Source organism: Vitis riparia, chromosome 8 (genome assembly GCF_004353265.1).
Source record: "Vitis riparia cultivar Riparia Gloire de Montpellier isolate 1030 chromosome 8, EGFV_Vit.rip_1.0, whole genome shotgun sequence".
NCBI lineage: Eukaryota > Viridiplantae > Streptophyta > Magnoliopsida > Vitales > Vitaceae > Vitis > Vitis riparia.
The window spans coordinates 5,801,925-5,827,514 of NC_048438.1; the positions used below are offsets into that span (position 1 = coordinate 5,801,925).

At 37.8% G+C, this 25,590-nt stretch overlaps 2 protein-coding genes across 3 annotated transcripts in view; both read left to right on the forward strand.

The window, feature by feature from the left end:
* Positions 1 to 7,526, forward strand: part of LOC117920127 (trafficking protein particle complex subunit 8) — a 52,559-nt gene extending 45,033 nt beyond the window's left edge. For both annotated transcript variants that reach the window (XM_034837485.1, XM_034837486.1), the window contains 8 exons: positions 3,169 to 3,354; positions 3,455 to 3,565; positions 4,011 to 4,172; positions 4,259 to 4,417; positions 5,009 to 5,239; positions 5,694 to 5,867; positions 6,463 to 6,578; positions 6,671 to 7,526. In XM_034837485.1, coding sequence (XP_034693376.1) covers positions 3,169 to 3,354; positions 3,455 to 3,565; positions 4,011 to 4,172; positions 4,259 to 4,417; positions 5,009 to 5,239; positions 5,694 to 5,867; positions 6,463 to 6,578; positions 6,671 to 7,190 — 1,659 coding nt within the window. In that variant the 3' untranslated portion in view covers positions 7,191 to 7,526. The remainder of the gene's footprint in view (positions 1 to 3,168; positions 3,355 to 3,454; positions 3,566 to 4,010; positions 4,173 to 4,258; positions 4,418 to 5,008; positions 5,240 to 5,693; positions 5,868 to 6,462; positions 6,579 to 6,670) is intronic.
* Positions 7,527 to 8,202: 676 nt separating this feature from the next.
* Positions 8,203 to 9,686, forward strand: LOC117921043 (syntaxin-121). The gene has a single exon (XM_034838800.1). It carries the CDS (start codon positions 8,501 to 8,503, stop codon positions 9,470 to 9,472), a length of 972 nt encoding a protein of 323 aa, XP_034694691.1. The 5' UTR covers positions 8,203 to 8,500; the 3' UTR covers positions 9,473 to 9,686.
* The last annotated feature ends 15,904 nt before the right edge of the window (positions 9,687 to 25,590 follow it).

The window sequence follows — 25,590 nt, forward strand, 5'->3', positions numbered from 1 at the left end:
TCTTAAGATTTCACAAACAATGTTACTTCAATATTCATATTTTAATGTTTGAAGAAATATTACAAAATCCTTTCCCCCTCTGCAGAACCCTGCTTATTCTGAATCCTTTACACAAACAATTCCTTATTCCTTTACACAAACCAACCTAGTCAGCTGCCCTGAGGTCCTGATTGTTCATCCCCCCCACACATACCTTTCAGGTATACTTTATACCATCTTCTGCAGCTTGTCATTTCTTAGAGCATACCTTCATGGTTGCTTCCTGCAAGGGCTTTATCGAACAGAGGGAGATTTTGAAAACCAAAACAGATGACATTTTTTACAACTTGAATCGATGAAACTTTATTCCCCCCCTTCCAGGTGGTTTGCACATTTTTCCCATGCAAACAGATGAAGCGTTGGTTCCCTCTTGAACCTTCATAGTAGGGTTCCTCCTTGAAATTTCTTTTGCAGCAGTGCTATTCAAGGGACTGTGAAAAATGATATTAAATATGCAGGCGGAGTAGCCAAAGCGCTCTTGATTGAAGTTAACCTACCCCCTTTGAGAAATGTTGCTCCTTCAAGTGGCCTTTGCTTGAAACACTACACCAGAATCACCACTGCATCCCACAATGACTTAAACAAAAGAGGCCCCAAAGGGAGTGTCAGGCATGTTGTAGACAGTGAAACAAAACTGCATCTTAAATTCTCATGCTGTTGAGGACTGAACCTATTAAAAAAGTAACAATACTTCTGTTGAAATTTGTCCTGATACCAGACACTGCTTCATGGAAATTGCCAAGGTATCTCAATTTCAGCTGCTTTGGCCCATAAACTACCATATCATTGTCATCATATAATAGGTGAGACACACTAATAGATTTCCCTAACCTACTCCTCATCCTCATCTCAAAACTCTCCAGTATGCTCCTTGTATCTTCTCTATCGCTCTTGATGTTTAAAGCATTTTTTAGGATTGCTTTTGATTTGACCTCTTTGGATTAAGGGGACAGTTTGCTCTCCCATCCCAAGAAAGAGCTTTTTTGGTAGTAGTGTGCTAGGTGGAGCTTCTTTGGAATTCTATGTTTGATGCTGTATGTAGGGGAGGGAATTTAGTATTATTGTTTGTTTATTTTTTTGAGAAGGATCTTTAATCTTTATTTAGAGTTGACCTCTTTGGAGTAAGGGCACAGTTTGCTCTCCCATCCCAAGAAAGAGCTATTTTGGTAGTAGTATGCTAGGTGAAGCTTCGTTGGAATTGTATGTTTGATGTTGTATGTAGGGGTGGGAATTTAGTATTATTTTTTGTTTCTTTTTTTGAGAAGGATCTTTAATCCTTATTTTTATATTTACTCTCTACTTATAAAATTTTTTGTTCTCTATTATTAAGCTACAAATTGACCCCACAATTTAAGCTACTAAATGATGAGCCAACAATGTATATCAAGTCAACTTGAGCTAAATCCCTGACACCCCACCTTATAGGCAATCTTCTTTGAACTTGCATGTGAGCTTAATAAACGAAGAAAATAAACATCAAGAAAATTTGAACCCTTGACCTCTTGTTAACCAAGGCTTTGGTACTATGTTAACCTACCAAGTCAATAATGCATATCAAGTCAACTTGGTATACATTCTTGTCTTGACCCCTATCATCATCACTCCACCCTATGTTGTATTTGAAAGCTATAGCTTAGGGAGAAAAGTTTTGGGAGGATAAGCATTTTCATTAATTGGAAAAGAAGGGCTTAATAAGTTACTCCAAAATTCCTTAAGGTCTGATTCATAAACACAATGGACTGTTTTGAGTACAATCTGGAATCCCTCTCTATCATTTCTCAATGTTTTGCATGGGCTTAAGGAGATCTAAGAGGAAATTTCATTTCACACAATTAGTGATTTCTCAATGTCTAGTTCCTAGAAGAATTTTCTAAGTATCACTTTTGATTTGGAGTCTAGACACTCATTTGGTACTAAATCCCATGCCCAAGATTTTATTTTTTCATTTTTTTTTTCAATCAGAAAACAACGAATTAGTTGCATTGAAAAGGTAAGTACAAAGAAGGATGAGAAGTCCTTTAAGAATACAAAATTGTCTATACAAAGTGTAACAATAAGGCGGATAAGTGTATACTAGTACAAAAAGGTGGATAAGTGTATACTAGTCCAAAAAGGCAAATCTATTTGTGTACATCAAAATGATTAGGGCAACACTAGTTATATTGGAAGAAATAGTCAAATTTTTAGAAATTTGTATTCTAGACCACCTGGAGACTCATGGATGATAGAAGAGTTGGATTGATCTCCCATTTCTAAAGAGAGCGTTGTTTGGTTGGAATGCCCCTTCATGGAAGAAGTTTGCGAAGTTGGTTTTCAGCTAGATAAGGAATAGGTCATGAAATTGATAAACCATGGCATCATCATGTTGTTTTCAGATTTCCAGGCCTTGTACTTCGGATCCTCTATTGGCGGAGTGGTGGTTGCCTTGGTGAAAAAAATCATCTTTTCCTTTCCCACAGATGAAAAGCATAACTGAATGGCTTCATTGGAGGTAATTATTTTCACTCAGCTTATGCCTAGTAATCGACATAACCAAACTTTCTGATCCGCTATTGATGTTGGAAGAAGTAACCTCTTGGATGGAGATCAAATCCAAGTTAGAGGTTGTGTCTAGAGTAGTCATTCCGTATTTCACCATTTGGATAGTGAGGTACAGATGTGGTTCTGACACCATAATGAAATCCAGAGAGGAAAACTTTGATTGTTCTTATTAAATAAACAGTAGAAGAAGCTAGAATATATACGAGAAGCATGACAACAAGCTTATCTGAATCCCCATAATTCAAGTAGCAAACAGTCCCTCAAAATAAAGGATATATGCTGATTGAATTAGAATAGAGATTTCAGATACAATCATCTTTATATCTTTATTTAAAATAGGAAATAAAATCAGAATCTAATCCCAAAATACTAGGAAACTAATTCCTAAAAGTTAGGAATTAAATTGGAAATCCACATGTCTCCACCTTGTTTTCTACCTAATTGGCTATTACTATTGTATAGGGGTAAGTGTTGACATTCCTTCCCTTCTTTGCCTTGATTCCTGATTTTATTTTAAAGACAAATTTGTGCATCTGTTATTTTTATCTTGAGGAATTCTGTAAACTTGCAATCGCTATTCATTTTCAGGTACAACTTACAGTCACTCCCAGAATAGAAGGCATCCTAAAAGTAGTTGGTGTGAGGTGGAACTTGTCAGACTCTGTGGTTGGTTTTCATAACTTTGAGTCTAATCTTGTAAAGAAGAAAATTGCGAAGGGAAGAAGGAAAGCCAAGCATTCTCCTAGTGATAATCTGAAGTTTTTAGTGATCAAGGTTCACGCTCTTTCTTGTTTCTTCCCCTTTCTTTAATTCTAGACTGCCAATTAAACTAGGCGGGAGACTTCTATTTTGTATTGAATTTCTCATTATGCAGAGTCTTCCCAAGCTTGAGGGCTCTATTCATCACTTACCCGAAAAAGTATATGCGGGAGACCTGCGGCGTCTTGTTTTGGAGTTGAGGAACCAGTCAGAATATCCTGTGAAGGTATGGATTTTGTTCTTCTACTGTCCATTAAATAGTAATTGATATAGCTTTGCATGTTAACTTATAAAGTTTGTCATGCTTTCTTGTGAAGCATTATCATCACACTTCTCTTTTTTTTTATTAGCTTTGTAATTTTCAAAGGATTTCTCATTTAGCATCTTCAAAAAAGAAAAAAAAAATTCTACCTCTTGATCATTCTGCATGTCGACTCTAGTTGACTTGTGCATCATTGCTTATCTCGGAGTTCAAATGCTCAGAACTTTGCAGTTTGTATTTCGGCATAAGCTTAACATGGGCACACATATAATGTGTCTCCAAATGAGAAACACATATAGGCAAGCTTGGCCATGCATTAGGTTGATCTACATTTTCCTACAAAAGTATGCATGCAAATGTGTGCTGGTCTTGTTCAGTCCTTAAAGTTGGTTGTAAAATTTCTTGGCAGAATATGAAGATGAAGATCAGCAGTCCTAGATTTCTAAATGTTGGGAGCTGGGAAATTTTGAACACAGAATTCCCTGCTTGCTTAGAAAAGAAGACAGATCCTGAACAAAGAGTACAGGCTAACCATAACAAAGAGTCTCATACCGTGTTTCTGTTTCCAGAGGTCAGTTTTTTTTTGGATAATTTATGCAAAGTCTTTATCAGGCTATCTTTTGGGTTTGATTCTTTTCATTTGTTTATGTTTTTCAGGACACATTAATTCAAGGGGGAACACCATTCCTGTGGCCCCTTTGGCTTCGGGCTGCTGTTCCTGGAAACATTCCCTTGTATATAACAATATACTATGAGATGGGAGACATATCTAACATCATGAGATACCGAATTCTACGTATGTATCATAACTTACAGGTATGCACTTGAATATGAGAAATTCTAATTTCTTAATTTGATTTGTTATATATGTTACATATGTGTGTGTGTGTGTGTGTGTGTGTAATATATATATATATATATATATATATATATATATATATATTTGAACCTACAACCTCCCACAAACCCTCCCCATCCCTTTACCACTTGCGCCAGGCCTCAAGGGCTATATATATATTATATGCTTCTTATAGTTCTCGTGATGGCTTGATTAGAAATTAATCTCCTGGAGAACAAATGTTCTGCTAATAGTAAGAACAAATATACTATTATACCTATTGAGTTGCATTTTGAAGTTGTGGCAATGTTATCATTGTGTTCATTTCTAAGCTTTTGATTCTTCTACTGGTCATGTATATGACCACATTTAACCATATTGATTCCAATTAAATGAGAACTCCATCTGTTTCATTACTATGACTATTTTTATGTTTATTAACTTCTGCTTATTTGTTAACTATAATTGTTCTGTAATCCATTAGATTGATCTTCTATAGGTATTACCATTTGGCTTCGACCTATTTGTGAACTGTTATTGTTTGGTGATCCGTTACATTTTTCTTATAGGTGTTACCATCATTGGATTTGTCGTTCCAAATCAGCCCTTGTCCATCAAGATTGAAAGAGTTCCTTGTGCGCATGGATGCTGTCAACAAGACCAGTTCAGAGATTTTCCAGATTCATCAGTTATCATCTGTTGGGCGTCAGTGGAAGATCTCATTGCTTCAACCTGTTGAGACCATGCTTCCTTCAGAGTTGATGCCTGGCCAAGCTTTGTCACGTTTCTTCAAGCTTGAGGTTGGTAGAAGAAGTTGCATTTTTTGTCCATTGCTTTTTTTGCAATGATTTCAATTTTGATCTTAAAGTATTTCATTGTATTCTGTTTTCTTCCACTAATATGCTTCCTTGATTTTCATCATTACTCTCTCACACTGACTACTAACCCATTAACAAGGATGTGTTTCTGGGATTGATTTTGTCAATACATTGTTGTGCTGATTGCTGTGACATATTTTCACATTACAGACCTTAGAGCTTAATGCTCAAGCACTGGGGCTAAAGAGTTATTTCTTGCCTTTCTTTATGTGTGTAGCCACTCTTTTGCATTGTGTCCTCCACAACACACTTGTCCTTGTTTAAGTTTGTTACCAATATACTTGCCATCTTAAGTCGGTCAATTAGTTTTCGTTATTTTCGAGGATGACCTAATTTTATTTCTTTTTCCTTTCTGTTAATTATCTTCTTGCTTCAGAATGTCAGGAAATTGACAACTCCTGAAGACAAGGTGTCTTTGCTTGCTCCTCAAGAGGGAAGTGATGTAAAATTGGGCAGTGAGGCTAGCAATGAAATTCTGTTTGACATATGTAGCTCACCTCTGGCTGATTTCCACATTTGCGAAAGAATCCACCAGGAAGGATCACATCAGGTTAATTTTTGTCTTGCTATATAATCACTTAATATAGATAATGCTACACCACCATCACCACTGCCCACCTGGGATTTGGTTTATCTAAATGTTATTTTTATAATTTCCTGATAATACAGAAAGATCTATATAGTACCTCCGCTCTGATTTTAACATTTACTATGGATCCATTTGAACCCTACAAATGCTGAAATCAGAAAGGGAGTGATGCTGGTATAGAGGAAGACTTGGAACATTTTTTTCTGCTGAAAAGGGTCATATTCTCATTCAATTAACATGCAGATTTTGAAAAGGTTCTTGTTAATGTTCTCACACATGTTGCATTTGTACTATCAAATGATGCAAGTTGAGCAAGTGATTCCTTAGGCACATTAAAGTCATCTACACTCAAGAGTTGGTTAGTTTGGATATGGCTATTGATCATCTTATATTTCCTTTTTGGAAATATTATTTTTATTAGAAGCAATGTCTTGGGAATGTAAAAAATATTATTCATTAGTAGTCAGGTGCATGTATTGTGGATTTAGTAGAAGAATAAATTTTCTAGTTTGCTGTCTTACCATTAACTCGATCTTTTTCTCTCTGCTTGGCACAGGAACATCCAAATTCTGTCGACTTCATCTTGATCTCTCAGCCATCAAATGATAGTATCAATACCGGGCTACCCAATCCTCCTCCACATCTCTTTTCTCATCATGTATGTCATTGCAGGTAAGATTCAACATGAAAAAGAATGACTTTTATATGGATTTCATGTAAATACTGGTGTTTCACTGTGTAGAACATTTTGTTGTTTATAATAGGATTGAGAGCACAAGCCCGATATGGTGGTTAATGGAAGGGCCTCGGACCATACATCATAACTTTTCTGCTTCTTTCTGTGAAGTGAAACTAAAGTTGACTCTCTACAACTCATCAGATTTGTCAGCATCAATTTTCATTCATACTCTTGATTCTATCCCCAGCACCAGTCAATTAAGTGAGGTAATGGCAGGTTCTCCTGGAAACCAAGCAGGGTGGTATGATACCTCTCTGTTGAATGATATTAAGGTCACATCCGACGTACTTGGAATGAAAGTTGGAAAGCCACCATCACTGGATAGTGTCTCCCAATTCATTTGGTCTGGGTCAAGCTCTACTAAAGTTGAAGTTGAGCCAATGTCCACAGCTGTAGTACCTCTCCAGATATGTGTATTCTCCCCAGGTACATATGATCTATCAAATTATGCTTTGCATTGGAATCTCCTGTCATCCAAGGATGAAGGAAGTCATGGGAAATGCCCAGGGAGCCCCTATTATCTCACTGTGCTGCAATCTGCTTGAGAATCTCTATCTAGAATATATATATTTGATTCCTTCCTACAAAGTTTTAGACACGTGACCTTGGGCTAGAAAAGGGATGAAGAAAAAGGGCACAGGATCTTGGATGTAGTAATTTTTGTACCTTTTTGCTTGTAAATTATTGTGTTTCAATGTTTTGTTTTTTATTTTTTATTTTTTTGGTAACAGTAGGGAATGGTGACAAAGTTTAGTTAAGACAGAAACCGAGATTGAATTCCTCTTTGTTCTTAGAAAAATAAAAGCAAAGAAAATGTCATAAATTCATTACCCTGGCGGCTTATTTCGGTCTCGAGATATCTGAATCATGACTAAACTCAAGCCTATGCCTCCTTGTTTCTCATTCCCTTTTTGGTTGTTTATTATCATTGGAAGTTTGTTGAGCATCTTATTTGTTGAATTGGACGTCCAGTGATAAATGGATCATAATTTTAATATTAATATATATTTTAAAATTAGACATATTATAATCAAATATCATAATATTAGATATAATTTTATAATAATATACATTTATAAAATTCATATTTTTATCGATGCATACGATATTATTTTCAAATATGATAAATCATGTTATGCATATATCAAATTTTTTAATAAAATAACTTTAAAATGTCTATTATATTTCTAATTATATTATTATGAGATTTTTCTTACATTTTCATGAATTTTTAATAATTTTAAATCTATATCTGTAATTACCAATATTTTCATCTTTGTTTGAGTATAATGCTCAATGTGAATTCAATATGAGAAGTCTAATGGTCATTACAAATTTAATGTAAGTTTAAAAAACTAAGGTTGGATTAAGCATTGGGTACATCCGAATAGAGAGGATGGAGTTTAAAAAAATGAGGTTTAAAAAGGAGGTCTGACACGGGAAACCTTGGGTCCGGGTACTCCTTAGAAATGGCTGCTTGGGTGGTGGGTGGTTTACATGACTTTACTTACGACGTGTACCAAAATAAATGAGAATAAGTCCAGAAGCAAAAGACGCCTATACCCAGTCAGCTTCGCCCAAAAGATCCAAAAACGCGTTTTTAATCGATTTCTTATATCCCGCCCCTTTCTCCGATACTTCCATATTAAAGAAAAAACAGGCAGAAAGAAAGATCAACAGTCCACGGTTGACCCCCTCCCTCTTCTCTCCCCCCTCAATTTAATCATCCAGATAAATAGAATAGAGTAGTAGTTGAACCCCATAGCAGCCAACAAAGAATACCTCCATTTCTTACCCCAATAAAACTACCCCAAAATCCCACCATTCTCCTCCCAAGAACACCACCCGGCTAATCATGAACGATCTCTTCTCCGGTTCCTTCTCCCGCTTCCGCAGCGAAGAGCCGCCTCCGTCTGTCGAGATGACCTCCTCTGCCACCGCCGGTGTCAATCTCGACAAGTTCTTCGAAGATGTCGAATCCATCAAGGAGGAACTCCGAGAGATGGAGTCCCTGCAGCAGAAGCTCCACGACGCTCACGAGCAGAGCAAGACTCTCCACAACGCCAACTCCGTCAAGGAGCTCCGATCGCGGATGGACTCTCACGTCTCCCTCGCTCTCAAGAAGGCCAAGCTCATCAAGCTCCGCCTCGAAGCCCTCGATCGCTCCAACGCCGCCAACCGCAGTCTCCCCGGATGCGGCCCCGGTTCTTCCTCCGACCGCACCCGCACATCCGTCGTCAACGGCCTTCGCAAGAAGCTCAGGGACTCCATGGACGCCTTCAACTCCATCCGCAACCAAATCACCTCCGAGTATCGCGAAACCGTCCAGCGCCGCTACTTCACCGTCACCGGCGAAAATCCCGACGAAAAAACCGTAGATCTGCTCATCTCCACCGGCGAGAGCGAAACCTTCCTTCAGAAGGCGATCCAAGAGCAAGGCAGAGGTAGAGTTCTGGACACCATCTCCGAGATTCGCGAGCGCCACGAGTCCGTCAAAGAACTGGAGAGGAACCTCAAGGAACTCCACCAGGTGTTCCTCGACATGGCTGTCCTGGTCCAAGCTCAGGGAGAGCAAATCGACGACATCGAGAGCCAGGTGGCAAGAGCCAATTCGTTCGTTAGAGGCGGAACACAGCAACTCCAAACGGCGCGTAAGCACCAGATCAGCAGCCGCAAGTGGACCTGTTACGGTATTATCATCTTGATTGTGATTATCTTGTTGATTGTGCTCTTCACCGTGCGGCCTTGGGAGAACAACGGCAGCAGCAGTAGCGGGAACACCAGTAGCACATCTCCACCTCCACCACCTCCACCTACTCAGGCGTAGCCCGTAGGATTGATTGAAGTCCAGATTTTTTATCTTACACCGAGATGCACCATATAGTACATGTATTATTTTATTTGTTATTTTTGAAGACTTTTTTCTACGGTCCCATTTGGCATTAGTGAATATGGGGGGTAGTTGAATCATTGATGGATGTGCAGTTGGATTCAATGTTTATCTCATTGAATAAAAATGGTGATGCAAATTTTGAAAATCATTTTTACTTTTATCATTGCAAAAATTCAGACTTTTTCAATTCCATATCATTTAATTATTTAACTACAAATTTCAATTGTTAAATGGTCTTTGATTGATATTGATATTGATTTCTTAGAAAAACCAACATTGGACACGACTTTTGCGCGCATAGACAAAAGTATCAGGACAAACAATCGTAAAAAATCCTCAAGATGGAGGAATATTCTCTAGAGAATTATATGATCTATATTTGTTAAAAATATTTTCTTTTTCACACCTTCGAGCCACCCGGAAAGAAAAAGCAAAACAAAATTGTATTTAAATAAACCACAAGTTTTGGGACCCACATGATCCATTTGAAATTTATCTTCACATCCTATTTCCAACGAAATTATCAAAAGTTGTTATTTTAAATGAGTTCTAATTTATTTATTTTTTTGAGAAAGTTGTGTTTGCAGCCAATTATTTGAAAGCATTATAACAATCAAATTGCAATGAACTGAAATATGAGATTTGACTGTGAAATGGCAAAATATGATCTTTCTCATGCACTCTTTGCTGACTCCATTTTATGTTCTTAGATTGCCCCTCCATGCCTCCATGTCAGTTGTAACCCTATCTCCATATTAGCAGGAAACCCTCCATGTCACATGAGAGATTGAAAATTTATAAAATAGAAAAATTTGAATTTGAAACCTATGAAAAATCACCCGACCAAACAATCGGCTGTTGATTCATGCCTAATTGGTGTCTCAGCTGATGTATGTCCAGCTGGTGCTCCTTGATGGCAGGTGTAATCAACAAAATTTTTAACCTATAACACCATGAACTAGGGTAGCAAATACAAAGCTACTATAGCATAGTGGCTCTAGGATCGTTCCACTGGGAAGGGTACTCAAGATTGAAAATGATACCAATTCAAAGTGAATTGGTGCTGTTTCATTTCAAGATTAGCTTAAGAAATAAAACACAAACTTTGGTTTGAAAAAGGTTTGGACTTAGATTAACAACACAACAAGTGATGAAAATAACTTAAGAAAAGAAGCATTCCTTGGAGATTTAGGTATACAGGGGAGGTTCCTCATGCAAAAGCATAGCTCCGGTCACTTGGTTCAATTCCTCACATTAGAGAATTAACATAAAGTCAATTCTCTAACAGGTGCTGCATAAATGCATCCCTCAATTGGATTTCAGCTTTAATTCTCTCACTGATGCAACTTGTAATGGTTTGAGCCTCTCACTAGCCTTTACCATTCAAGGTGATCTTTAACCTTGGATTACCCGTCAAAAGCTCGCAAGAGGTAACTAATGGATGTCTCCTAAGAGTCCAAAAGCTTACCAAGTGTTGGCTATTCTAGAAAATCCTACCTTCAAGTCACCTACCAGAGGCTCGCAAGGGGTAAACTAGTGCATCTCCATGGGTGAAGATCACTTGCCTTACCAAGTGTTGGCCCAGGTGACTCCAAGGTGTTTTAAGTTAACTAAAAACATTAGAAACCATTCACGGGACACACTTACTCTTCATTCATAGCTGAAACCACAAAGCTTCTGATTCTTGCACTTGGAACCTTTCCCGGCAACCTTAACTCCAAGGAACTAAGAGGTTTAGCTACTCATTTTCTGGGGAAAACTCCTCAGAGAGTGCATAACTTAGTGAAAATATTAAAATACGAAGTGAGAAGGTAAGGTAGTCAAGAGCTAAAGCTCTTTGTATTTCTTTCTTGTTAACTTACAAAAGGTTCAACAACCAGCACGCCCTCCGAACAGGCTTCTCGGGCTCCCTTTTATACCAAAAATCCCAATTACAGCTATCCCATGGTATTTTGCTAAATTCCTAACTTAAAAGCTAAGGAAAACTATCATTGGTGACTTACAAGGAGAATTTAGGCATTTAGGCAACAAAAATCTAATGAAAAATATCTCCAAGAGTCGGTTACAAATATCAGGAAGCACTAAGGACCACTTCGCAGGTGAAAGATGAGGTCTGCGAAATTTCGCAGGTACTCAAGAGGAGCTGCGAAATTTCTTCATAGCAGCCAGCTGCTTCAACACCTTTGCAAAGTGGACTTCCAACTTGAGGTGTTTGGCTTCCATCGCGGCGTGAAGCTTCAGGGGAACTCCATAGCACTGTGCAAAAAGGCTGCGAAACCATTCCGCAACAAGAATGGTGATTTCGCAGCACTTTACTGAAGTCTTCCTTCCTTCAGCTTGGAGTAGTTATCTTCCAACGGCTGTAGCTTCCTCATTTCAGATCCAAATTGCACACGGTTTGAGGCATTGGATTGTTGACTTCCCAAGCTTTCAAATGACATATTGTATGCATAAATTGAACATCAGGAAGTGCTCCAAAACTAGCTGCAGTGACTGTCATCAAGAGTGCTCCATGGTTGAATCCTCTTTGCTTCCCCTTTGCATTTCCACTTTGCTTATGGCATAAGAGCTTCAAGGCTCTGATTCTTCATGCCTCTGAGCTTCCTATTGCTTACCAATGATTCCAAATAACTCTCCTCAATCTCATAATGCTTTGGTGATCAAAATACTAACAAAAACACCAAAACTTACACAATTTGATTAGTATTGATTGAAAGGGGCCTTAACATGCTAATTGGGTTAAAAGGCACTAACTACTACTCAAAAGTGCTTAAAAGGATTAATTAGAAGCTATCAAATAGCACTTTTTGAGTAGTAATCACTCCCCCCAACCGACATATTGCTAGTCCCTTAGCAATGAAGGAGAGAAAAACAAAACAAAATTACCATAATTTACAAATCATGCTAATCACTTCCAAAAAAAAAATTTAAGAGGCATGACTGAAAAACTCTCTCATGGATCATTAAAGAACTATAACTTCAATATTTCAACAAGAGAAATCAGCAACCTTGCTAAATACCACTGATCAAGGGAATGCATTATGCAAATTGAAGTTTTAAAACCATTTTCACTTCCAAAGAACCAAACTTTAATCTTCCACAAAAATCTAAGTGTAATATGATAGATTCCAAATATAGCATGCTAAACTAATCTCTCCCCCCAACCTATCTCTTTTCAACACTTTAGTAAACTGACCAATTCAATAAGCAGAGAACACACTTTTTTTTTTTTTTTTTTTTAGTCAACAGGCTTAAGGGGCATTCTTTTCTGTTTTGTCCATGTAATGGGGGTCCATCGATGACTCCCAACCAATTAAGGTTTAGGGCATCAAGCTTTAAGGATTTTTCAACCACTAACTCCTCGGATTTTGCCCCAGACTTTTTCATATACCCTTTTTGCCTACCATATGCTAACTCCACCTATTCACCCTTGTAACGAGCATTGAGGCCGGTGACTCCCAACCAATTAAGGTTTAGGGCACCAGGTTTAAAAGGTTTTCACCATATACCCTTTTAGACCTTGCTCGGGTTTCAAGGCAAGCAAACACTTTGCTTTCTTTTCTTTTTTTTCAAAGGCTCATTGGCCTTTCATATAGTGTCTCAATATCATTAAAATGAGGTCAAAGGTACCAAGTCCCAAAATTTTTCTAAGTCAAGGGGGAAATAGTTTCTCATTTTATAAAAGGAATCTATTGTGCACAATATGTGGATAGCTTAAAGTGGAAGGACTAAACTTGATTTCAATAGAAGTTTCAACAATTGAACCACTTTAGCAAGCATAATCCAAACTCTAAGTTAGATGAAAAGCAACAGTTCAGTTTCTCCTATTTTAATTTGAAAATTTTTCCTCAAAATCCATAGAGATTATAGTAACAAGCAAAAAAAACTACAACTAAATTACTAGGCACAACTGAATTATCAAAATAACTTAGCATACTTCCTTCAACTTAGCCTACTTCCTTCCTCATTCTTCTACCCCCCAACCGAGCTGAACATTGTCCTCAATGTTTCAAGAGCGATTAAAAAATAAAGGGAGGAAGTGGTACCTCCTTAGTGACATAGAGTCTGAGTCGTATAGGAGAAACCACATGTTTCAAAAAAAACAAAAGAGTTAGTGAGTAGAGAAAATAGAAAAATGCCAAGTTTAAACAAAAAATTGATGTCTATATATGATATATCATCAGTAATACATCCAATCCCAGAATATAAGACATCAAAACATGGAATTATGTATACTAATATAATATGTAAAGACAAAAAATAAAAAGATGATCAAGTAATGGTAGAGTCCTGTGGAGCTGATGCATCTGTGGTGGCCTCTTGAGTGGGTTGGATCAAAACTTCAACCTCTGTTCTGGTAGTCTCCTTAGGTGGCATAGTCTTCTCAACTGGAGCTCTCAGTTGGTAGCTATGGGATTTGATGGTTTAAGGAGGTAAGAAATGGAATGAGAGGCTTCATGTGTGTGATCTCAGGGTACACGGGGCTTTCCTCTAGTCTTGGTCATGGCTGAAATGGAGAGGTAGTTGTTCATGAGTTCCAGAGGGTACTCAGCTGGTGTGTGGAGCTCTCATCTTTATATGCATGGTCGTGGGGCTTTGTTGGCATTTTAGCAACTTCCCTTAGCTTTGCAAGGTGTTTTTGCAAACTTCCCTCCATTTTGCAAGTTAATTTCACAATTTGAAGGCCATTTCGAAGCTTTGAGATGATTTGGTAGCCACTTCGAAGCTTGGAGATCATTTCATAACCATTTCGAAGCTTGGAGGTGATTTTGCAGCCCAAAAGTGCCCTGCAAAATGGAGCTTTGGCTGCGAAATTGAAAGTTTTTACGTTCGCAGCCATTTTGCAGCTTTTAAATACCCTACGAAATTGGGACTTTGGCTGCGAAATTGGGAGTTTTTATGCTTCACAACCGTTTCGCAGCTGCGAAATAAGGGTCACCGTGCTGCAAAAATGGCACTCGTGTGCCAAAAGTTGGTTTTGCAGCTTCGAAATCTTCTGCGAAATGGAGCTTTCCCTGCGGAAATGGGATCTTTCATGCTTTGGTGGTTCGCAGCCGTTTCGCAGCTGCGAAATTGGGGTCACTGTACCGCGAAATGGCACTCGTGTGCCAAAAGGTGACTTCGCAGCTGCGAAACACCCCGCGGAATGGAGAAATTGCTGAGGAATCGCTGCGGAATGGGGCTTTTTTACGCTTCAGTGGTTCGCAGAGCACTTCGCAGCTGCGAAATGGGGGTTCCTGTGCTGCGGAGTGGCACTCGTGTGCCAAAGATCGGTTTCGCAGCTGCGAAATCGTTCGCAGAGGGTTTAAAAGTGTTGCGAAGTGGATTCGCAGCAAAAACCATTTTCGCAGAGAAATCCTCCTTGGCTGCGAAATCTCGCAGAGCTCTTTTCCTCCCCTGTTTTTGCTCTGTTTTTACTTTGTTTTCGCTCCGATTTCTTCCCGATTTTTTCCTTTGCATTTTCTCCTGATTTTGATCATCCAAAAACCTATATTACATCAAAACAAAGTAAAATTAAAGCATTAAAATCAAAATTAAAGCATTGAAATCAAAATTAAAACATTGAAATCAAAATTAAAACAAGTAATAAGTAAAACAAAAAGCTATGGACTAGTTAGTCTTTAAAAAGACTAAGTCCATCAAAGAATTTGATCCTAATTTAGCTTGCCCGGATCCCATATGAAGTTAGTATCCTTCATTTGAGGCTTGTGTGTATGATGGCAACGAAACCAATTCCCTTTTTTCCATACAACGCTTGGAGGAAAAGTAGAGGCATACGTTTCTTCATCAATTCTTTCTTGATGACTATCCTCTGTGGTTCTCTTTGTTCATTATCTGCTCCTTCTTCTTTATTGAACAAAGGTAGAATCTCTTCTATCCTTCTCCAACTTTGTAGAGTAGCAAGCACATTAGGGGGTTCAGACAAACCTTCCTCACAATCCACAAAACTTTCATTTAGCTTATCTTGCACATTCTGATTGCAGTGCTCCTCTACCAGAGTGTCAATAATACACACTTCCTCTGGACCCTCTTCTTCTTCCGGAATGATTTGCTTTTTAGACATATAAAAGATATTGAGATCAAGTGTCATATTGCCAAAAGTGAGTTGCATGAGCCCATTCCTACAGTTGATGATTGCATTTGAAGTAGCAAGGAATGGCCTTCCCAAGATGATAGGAACTAAATTAGCTTCCTTAACAGTAGGATCCGTATCAAGAACAATAAAATCCACTGGATAGTAGAAATTATCAACTTGAACCAAGACATCTTCAATCACTCCTCTGGGAATTTTTACTGATCTATCTGCTAGAGATAGAGTGATTGCTGTTGGCTTCAACTCACCAAGCCCCAATTGCTTATAGACAGTATATGGAAGCAAATTCACACTAGCTCCCAAGTCTAATAAAGCTTTTTCCACTACCTTCCCTCCAATCATGACTGAAATGGTAGGACTTCCCGGATCTTTGTACTTCAAAGGAGACTTACACTGTAAGATTGCACTTACTTGCTCAGTCAAGAAGGCTTTCTTATTTACAGTCAACCCTCTTTTGATAGTACATAAGTCCTTTAGGAATTTTGCATATGTTGGAACTTGCTTAATCATATCCAACAGTGGGATATTGACTTTAACTTGTCTCAATACTTCAAGAATTTCAACTGCATTTCTAACCCCCTTCTTCCCATGCAATGCTTGAGGAAAAGGTGGAGAAGTTGATTTCTTCAGCATTTCTTCCTTCAGAAGTTCCTTCTCTGGATTTGCATTCATTGTTGACTCAGAGTCCTCTTTCTTTTCACTGATCTCTCCTTCTTTATCTTTCATTTCCTGGTCCTTCATTGTCTCTTCTTCTTCAACAGGTGGCTTAGGTGGTGGCTGCTCAATTTTCTTACCACTCCTTAGAGTGATCAAGGCTTTGACATCTTTCATCTGTGATGATTCCCCCTCATGGCTTTCCACTTCTTGGACACCCTTGGGATTTTGGTGGGGTTGAGAAGGAAATCTTCCCTTTTCTTGCACTGTATTCAAATTTGTAAGCCTTGATATTGAGTACTGGAGATTATCAAATCTTTGAGTCATATCATTTTGCATTCCATCCATCCTTTTGTTCAGAATATTCTCTACTCTGTCAATTCTTTGATTAAGCTGATTATTGATGGCTTTTTGTTCTCCAACAAAGTCTCCCACTACCTTGCTGAGATTCCCAATGGCTTGTTCAAGACTTGAAGATTGCTGAGATGGTTGATCCGGCTGTTGGTACTGAGGTGCTCTAGTCTTCCATGAAAAATTTGGATGATTTCTCCAACTTGAGTTGTAAGTATTTCCATAGGGTGCATTGTTATTGGGCTTAAATTGTCCAACAACATTTGCCTGATCTCCAAACATTTCCCTTTCAGCTGAAACTATAGGGCATTCCTCCACCAAATGTTCATAGGATTGACAATTAGGACAAAGCTTCACTTGCACTGGTGATTCAGCAACCACTTGCACTTCATGCATTTTTTTCAGTTCCAGCTCCTCCAATCTTCTTGTCACAGCTGCAAACTTTGCTTTTGTATCATCCTCTTCTTTCAAAGCATACATCCCAGCCTTAGCATTGAAAACATTCAGTTGAGACTTCATCTTTCCCACTTCTCCTTTGGTTGGCTCATCCCATCCCCTTGAAACTTCAGCTACATAATTCAGGAAATCCATAGCTTCCTCTGGATTTTTGCTCATGAAATCTCCTCCACACATTGTCTCCAGGAGTTGCTTCATTGAGGATGACATCCCATCATAAAAATAGCTCACTAATAGCCAAGTATCAAAACCATGGTGAGGACATGCATTTATGGCTTCCATATATCTTTCCCAACACTCATAGAATTTCTCATTCTCCTTAGCTGAGAAATTTGAAATTTGCCTTTTCAAGCCATTTGTTCTATGAGTGGGAAAAAATTTCTTAAGGAATTCAGCTTGTAAGTCAGTCCAAGTACGGATACTCCTTGGCCTTAAAGAATTAAGCCAAATTTTGGCTTTATCCTTTAAAGTAAAAGGAAATAGCTTAAGCCTCATCAAATCAATTGAAGCTCCTCCCTCTTGGAATGTATTACAAACTTCCTCAAATTCCTTAATATGTGCATAGGGATTCTCACTTTCCATTCCATGGAAAGTTGGTAGAAGTGGAACAATATATGGTCTAATAACTAGCTGCTCTGTAGGGGGTATTATACATGATGGTGCACTCATACGAGGTGGATGCATACGGTCCCTCATTGATCTAAATTCATTGAGATTGTCTTGACGAACTTGGTGACTATGCTGCTCTTCAGGAGTAGTTTCCATGATATTCAAGCTCAATTCCAATTCCTTAGTATGAGGTGATTCAATTCTAACAAGCCTTCCTCTACTACCTCGTATCCACTTTGGCATACACAACTAGCAACTATTTGAAACTAAAATGAAAACAGAGGACAACAAAAAGAAAACAAAGCTACCAAAACAAAATAAAACTAAGCTGAATTTAAAAACTAACTTTAGATTATGAGTTAGTAAAACGAAAATAATGAGAATTAATAAAGCTAAAGAAACTTTACCACACTTGTGATGAAAATCACAAGTACACTGAAATAGTATCACTGATTCTTGACACCTTCCCCGGCAACGGCGCCATTTGATTCATGCCTAATTGGTGTCTCAGCTGATGTATGTCCAGCTGGTGCTCCTTGATGGCAGGTGTAATCAACAAAATTTTTAACCTATAACACCATGAACTAGGGTAGCAAATACAAAGCTACTATAGCATAGTGGCTCTAGGATCGTTCCACTGGGAAGGGTACTCAAGATTGAAAATGATACCAATTCAAAGTGAATTGGTGCTGTTTCATTTCAAGATTAGCTTAAGAAATAAAACACAAACTTTGGTTGAAAAAGGTTTGGACTTAGATTAACAACACAACAAGTGATGAAAATAACTTAAGAAAAAAGCATTCCTTGGAGATTCAGGTATACAGGGGAGGTTCCTCATGCAAAAGCATAGCTCCGGTCACTTGGTTCAATTCCTCACATTAGAGAATTAACATAAAGTCAATTCTCTAACAGGTGCTGCATAAATGCATCCCTCAATTGGATTTCAGCTTTAATTCTCTCACTGATGCAACTTGTAATGGTTTGAGCCTCTCACTAGCCTTTACCATTCAAGGTGATCTTTAACCTTGGATTACCCGTCAAAAGCTCGCAAGAGGTAACTAATGGATGTCTCCTAAGAGTCCAAAAGCTTACCAAGTGTTGGCTATTCTAGAAAATCCTACCTTCAAGTCACCTACCAGAGGCTCGCAAGGGGTAAACTAGTGCATCTCCATGGTGAAGATCACTTGCCTTACCAAGTGTTGGCCCAGGTGACTCCAAGGTGTTTTAAGTTAACTAAAAACATTAGAAACCATTCACGGGACACACTTACTCTTCATTCATAGCTGAAACCACAAAGCTTCTGATTCTTGCACTTGGAACCTTTCCCGGCAACCTTAACTCCAAGGAACTAAGAGGTTTAGCTACTCATTTTCTGGGGAAAACTCCTCAGAGAGTGCATAACTTAGTGAAAATATTAAAATACGAAGTGAGAAGGTAAGGTAGTCAAGAGCTAAAGCTCTTTGTATTTCTTTCTTGTTAACTTACAAAAGGTTCAACAACCAGCACGCCTCGAACAGGCTCCTCGGGCTCCCTTTTATACCAAAAATCCCAATTACAGCTATCCCATGGTATTTTGCTAAATTCCTAACTTAAAAGCTAAGGAAAACTATCATTGGTGACTTACAAGGAGAATTTAGGCATTTAGGCAACAAAAATCTAATGAAAAATATCTCCAAGAGTCGGTTACAAATATCAGGAAGCACTAAGGACCACTTCGCAGGTGAAAGATGAGGTCTGCGAAATTTCGCAGGTACTCAAGAGGAGCTGCGAAATTTCTTCATAGCAGCCAGCTGCTTCAACACCTTTGCAAAGTGGACTTCCAACTTGAGGTGTTTGGCTTCCATCGCGGCGTGAAGCTTCAGGGGAACTCCATAGCACTGTGCAAAAAGGCTGCGAAACCATTCCGCAACAAGAATGGTGATTTCGCAGCACTTTACTGAAGTCTTCCTTCCTTCAGCTTGGAGTAGTTATCTTCCAACGGCTGTAGCTTCCTCATTTCAGATCCAAATTGCACACGGTTTGAGGCATTGGATTGTTGACTTCCCAAGCTTTCAAATGACATATTGTATGCATAAATTGAACATCAGGAAGTGCTCCAAAACTAGCTGCAGTGACTGTCATCAAGAGTGCTCCATGGTTGAATCCTCTTTGCTTCCCCTTTGCATTTCCACTTTGCTTATGGCATAAGAGCTTCAAGGCTCTGATTCTTCATGCCTCTGAGCTTCCTATTGCTTACCAATGATTCCAAATAACTCTCCTCAATCTCATAATGCTTTGGTGATCAAAATACTAACAAAAACACCAAAACTTACACAATTTGATTAGTATTGATTGAAAGGGGCCTTAACATGCTAATTGGGTTAAAAGGCACTAACTACTACTCAAAAGTGCTTAAAAGGATTAATTAGAAGCTATCAAATAGCACTTTTTGAGTAGTAATCAGCTGTTATTTCCCTAATATGAAACCTTTCTTCTCTCTGATTTGGGAGCATTTCTCTCTCTCTCTCTCTCTCTCTCTCTTGGCTTCATCACCCACACAATCTCGAGACCCATGTAAAATTTCCCAAAAATTGTCTCATTTAAGAAAAAAAAACAATTAATCCAAAACTCCAACCTATGTGTTTCTCTCTTGTCCACATAAAAGTGCAACAAAATGGAGCATGCCATCCTAAGAATGTCTAGTTAAAATAGGACTTCAAGAGGCGCATCTGTGATTGTGAATCTACCACAGCAGCGCGTACTAGAACGGAAAGGTGGAATCCAAAATATTGGCTTCGTGAACAAGATATCTCTTCCTATCATTGAATGGCATTTTGCCCTAACCCCAAACTGAAATCTGAAGGTAAATAATTTTCATTTATTGTTCTTTAGTTCATTTATTTGAAATAGAGCACATCAACAATTTTGGAGTCGCTAGTGGACTTGAACTTTTGTGTTGGGTTGTGGGAACCATATTATTCCTAAATAACCATATGACCCATAAGTCGTATTGAAACCAGATGGAACTTACAGCATATCTGGTTGTAAGCCGCATTGTTTTTATGGGGATTGTATCATAGGTACTACCTTAATAGCCCTTAGGTACCACCTTAATCTACCTTAGGTACTACCTTAAGCGACCTTAGGTACTACCTTAGTTAAAGTTGGATACTACCTATCCGAAGCCTCGAACCTTCATTTGTGACCCTTAGAGCATGTCATTATGTGATTATTTTGTGTGGTCAAGTGGTTCACCATTGGTTTTTTGCGGGTTATACCTTAGGTACTACCTTAATCTACCTTAGGTACTACCTTAGTTAAATTTGGGTTCTACCTATCTGAAGCCTCGGACTTTCCTTTGTGAGCCTTAGAGCATGCCATTATGTGATTCTTTTATGTGATCAAGTGGTTCACCTTTGGTTTTTTGTGAATTGTACCTTAGGTACTACCTTAATAGCCCTTAGGTACCACTTTAATCTACCTTAGGTACTATCTTAACCGACCTTAGGTACTACCTTAGTTAAAGTTAGGTATTACTTATCCGAAGCCTCGGACCTTCATTTGTGACCCCTAGAGCATGCCATTACGTGATTATTTTGTGTGGTCAAGTGGTTCACCTTTGGTTTTTTGTGAATTGTAAGGTACCACCTTAATCTACCTTAGGTACTATCTTAACCGACCTTAGGTACTACCTTAGTTAAAGTTAGGTATTACTTATCCGAAGCCTCAGACCTTCATTTGTGACCCATAGAGCATGCCATTACGTGATTATTTTGTGTGGTCAAGTGGTTCACCTTTGGTTTTTTTCTGACTGTACCTTAGGTACTACCTCAATAGCCCTTAGGTACCACCTTAATCTACCTTAGGTACTACCTTAGTTAAAGTTGGGTTCTACCTATCCGAAGCCTTGAACCTTGAATCCTGAACATTACTTGTTATATTTAAAAAATTTTAGTTAATCATCAGTGTTGTTATCCTAAAATGTGGTACACATGTGTGAATTATATACGTTTCGTACTATATTTTTCAATAGTTATTACTTGATTGATTATAAAAAATTAACCAACAATAATTATGTCATCAGATGACGAACAAGCAAACATACTATGTAGTGTTAGTGGGTCGTAGACATGGAGTGTACAATTCTTAGACTGAATGTCAAAACAATGTGCTCCTTTATGAGGGGAGTGTTTACAAATCATATACTTCTAGAGAGGAAACTATTCGAGCTTGGGTGTTCTATGCACCAAGATGGAAGAGAAGTGATGAATGTTCATCAACTGGCCAAACCAAAGTTTGAACTTGTAGTTGATGATCAGCATTCCTTGCAAAATATTTCATATACATATGTAATCAGTTTCTTTGTTGGCTTCTTTGTAGCATGTGTTTTGCTTAGTGTAATATCTAGTTTAACATAGGTTATGTAAATATGTTGTGAATATCAATGTCTAATAATGTATTTGTCGCAGTGTTCATAGGTACTATGTGATTATTATTATCAACTTTGTTAAATTGAAAATGTTCACTCAAATGTTTGGAGCATAAGACAATTTGTTTATTAAAGGTCACAACATAAGAGAAATTGAGAATTTTTGATACATCATAAGCTTTGGAATAAATTTTAGTTGAAATGTAAAGCTAACAACTATATCTAGGGAAATTAAATTTTAGCATTTTTCAAATTTAAATTAAAGCTCATATGTACAAATTTTGTCAATATAAGCTAAAATAAATTTCTAATTATTTAAATTATGTTTTTTTTATAGAAATTATATTTGGATAATGCAAAATCAATGTAATTAAAAATTATAAAAAGAAAGAAAAAGGGCTAAGAATTTTTCCGCATCTATAATTTAATCATGGACAATAAAATGATAGGAATTCTTTTCAACTTAAAAAATTATGTTCCCCTTATTAACAAACATAGATTGCCTACGGTGACTGGATTTGGATAAATATTAACCAACATAAAAAATTTGGGCAGCTCATAGTCAGAATGCCCACATAATGTTATATGTACACATGTTAATAAGCATAAAACAAAATTATGTGATTCGTATTTAACCTTCATAGATCAAGTAGAAACATTTAACACATACCACACTATTAGCCCAACGACCTCCATTTAACGAAAAAAGCTTATCCTGTGTGATGTATGCTCCATGAATTCGCACAATATCTCACTGCAATGTACAAAATGCCTTAACTCAATAGTCGAAAGTTGAACAAATGATGGTCGCATGAATAATATATGGTGAACTAATGTGAAATACCTCGGGTCACCGTCTTCCGCCAATGCAAAATCAATAACCAACCTTTCTTGATAGGTGATTTTAGGAAATTATGTAAGACATTGAGACACGAAGGGGGATTTGCAAATGGTTGTAGGCTTGACAAGCCTTTTCGCTGTCCATTTCTATCTCCGCCTAAAGGTAGGGATAACCGGTTTGCTGCCACTGCCTTCTTCAAAACCAATTTCCACCGCTTCAAATGAATCAAATTTAGCACCATAATTAGAAGGTGGACATGATTGTTAACCAATCAATGGGGAAACATCTACTGTTGCAGTGGTGTCCTTTTCCAACAAAGAATGTGTCCTTGCTGAACCAGTACAATTTCTTATAAATTGATCATTACAAGGATGAATGTTGGTTCTTGCCTCCTTTTTGTTTGCTTTGACATTTACTGGTGCTTGTGGTGGGGGGATTGCACAACCAGTTTGTCCTCCACTGGACTGTGAACGTAGTGTAGCAATGTCTTTTGCCAAAGATGAAGCGAGGCTCATAAACTGTTCTGATTTTCGAATCATTCGTGCTTTAATGGTGTAATAGATAGGGACATGGAGTATCAATTAACAATGTCAACTATAATAATCATGGTGCTCATGTTTGTGTGTGCATTTCTAAAGTTATAGAGCCATGGAGTACCTTGGTGGGGTCATCGGAATGTGAGCATGTTGCTTCGTGTGGAGGTGCATCCATATGTGTAGCTGGTTGTTTTGGCTGTCGAACCTGTCCATACAACAAACAAACATTGATGATTATGTTCGAAACAAAATTAATGATTTCACCAATCTACATTTATGGGGTTGCTAAATTTGAGCATACCTAGACATGATCATACTTTCCATAAGTCTGAGTTTCTACTGTTAAACGCCGCTTAATTTGGTCATCTATCCACGCAGCACATAGTGGGGTTCACACTTCAACTTGAACAGACGACATGTAGAACTTGGTGATATAGAAAAGTTGTGCAATGGGAAGAAAATATAAGTGAGTTAGAGGAGCCTTTTAAAGATCAATAACTTCACAAATTAATATGAAAGACGTATATGACATTCGTGTGAAGAGAGTAATAACGCACTACTTGAAGGAACAACATACAACCTCTAATGTATGTCGGGTGACTATTACGATAGTCCCTTATTCCATCATTTACAAATTGTAGCACAAACTTTGCCCAAATTTTGTGGACAGCCACATCACTATCCCAAATTGTGTCCTACAAGTTTTGAGTTGGGGGCAAGGATAGTGGCACATGCAAATATGAGGAAGGATTTCTTGAATTTGTTGCCAAGTGGTAGATTACGCAGATTATCTTCCAATAACTGAATGTTATATGTGCGATTGGGTATGTTGCACCTATTATAAATGACAATGTCCACACCATTGTCTGGGATGCCTATCACCTCTCTAACATCTTTGGGAGTAACTGGGACAACAACATTTGTCCGCATACATAATCGGTGATAGCCTATATCGTAATTGGCGATTATCCACGTGATTAGTTCATACCGCAACTCTTTGCAACCTAGTTGCAGCAAACCTACGAATCCCATATCAACTATGACATTTTTTTTCTCTATTGGGAGTGTCTCAATGACTGTCAGGAAACTCTTTCCCAAGAATCGGGATTTCGGTAACTTAACCTACAACATGAAATAAGAAAAAAATATTACAAAGATGTCGCAATATTTGAGTTATGCCTAAAAGTTCAGAGTTATAAAAATTTGTGAAAGAACTATATAATGTTTTACCAGAACAGATCTTGGTGGAACATGGTTTTTTCATTTCCTCTATTTGTTATCCATGTTTTTTTGCTAATGAAGATCTTGAGGTCACTCCCATCAAAGTGACATACAAAGGTCACCGCAATTCAAGAAGTCAAAGACTTGACCAAGCTACCTATGGTGAAGCTCATAGGGTCATTAATGACGTATGAGATCAATTTAGCAAAGAAGCTACAAGAAGGTGAAGACAAAAAAAAGAAAAAAAAAAAAGAGCATAGCTCTCAAAGCTACAACTAAAGAAGAAGATAATGATTTAACCCTCATCACAAGAAAGCTCAACAAATACATAAGAGGTGAAAGGTTTAGAGGAAGAAGGTTCACCTCTAGAAGAGACCTTTCTAAAAAGGAATCTTCATCTCATGGTGACAAGGAGAAATAGGAAGAGAAAAGTGATTTTGTGTGTTTCAAATGCAAGAAAATGGGACACATTAAATATGATTATCCTCTCTACAAAAGTGAAGCCATTAGGAGAATGAAGAAAGCAATGATGGCCACTTGGAGTGAAAGTGAAGAATCCTTCGAAGAAGGAAAGGAGAAAGAAGTGGCAAACATATGCTTCATGGCAATAGATGAACTTGATGAGGTAAACTCTGACCTTAGTATATACATGATGTTTTTGAATAATTGTACGAGGATTTTGAAAAACTTAGTTTGAAAAATATTTCTCTTAAAAAGAAAATTCAACAACTTGAAAAATAACTTGGAGAAGTAAAAGAAAATTTTTCAAATGTTGAAATTTCTCTTGAAAAAGAAAATGAGATTTTGAGAAAGAAAAATGAATGGTTGACCTTCTCGTTTTCAATATTTTCTTGTGGACAAAAATCTTTTGAAATGATTTTA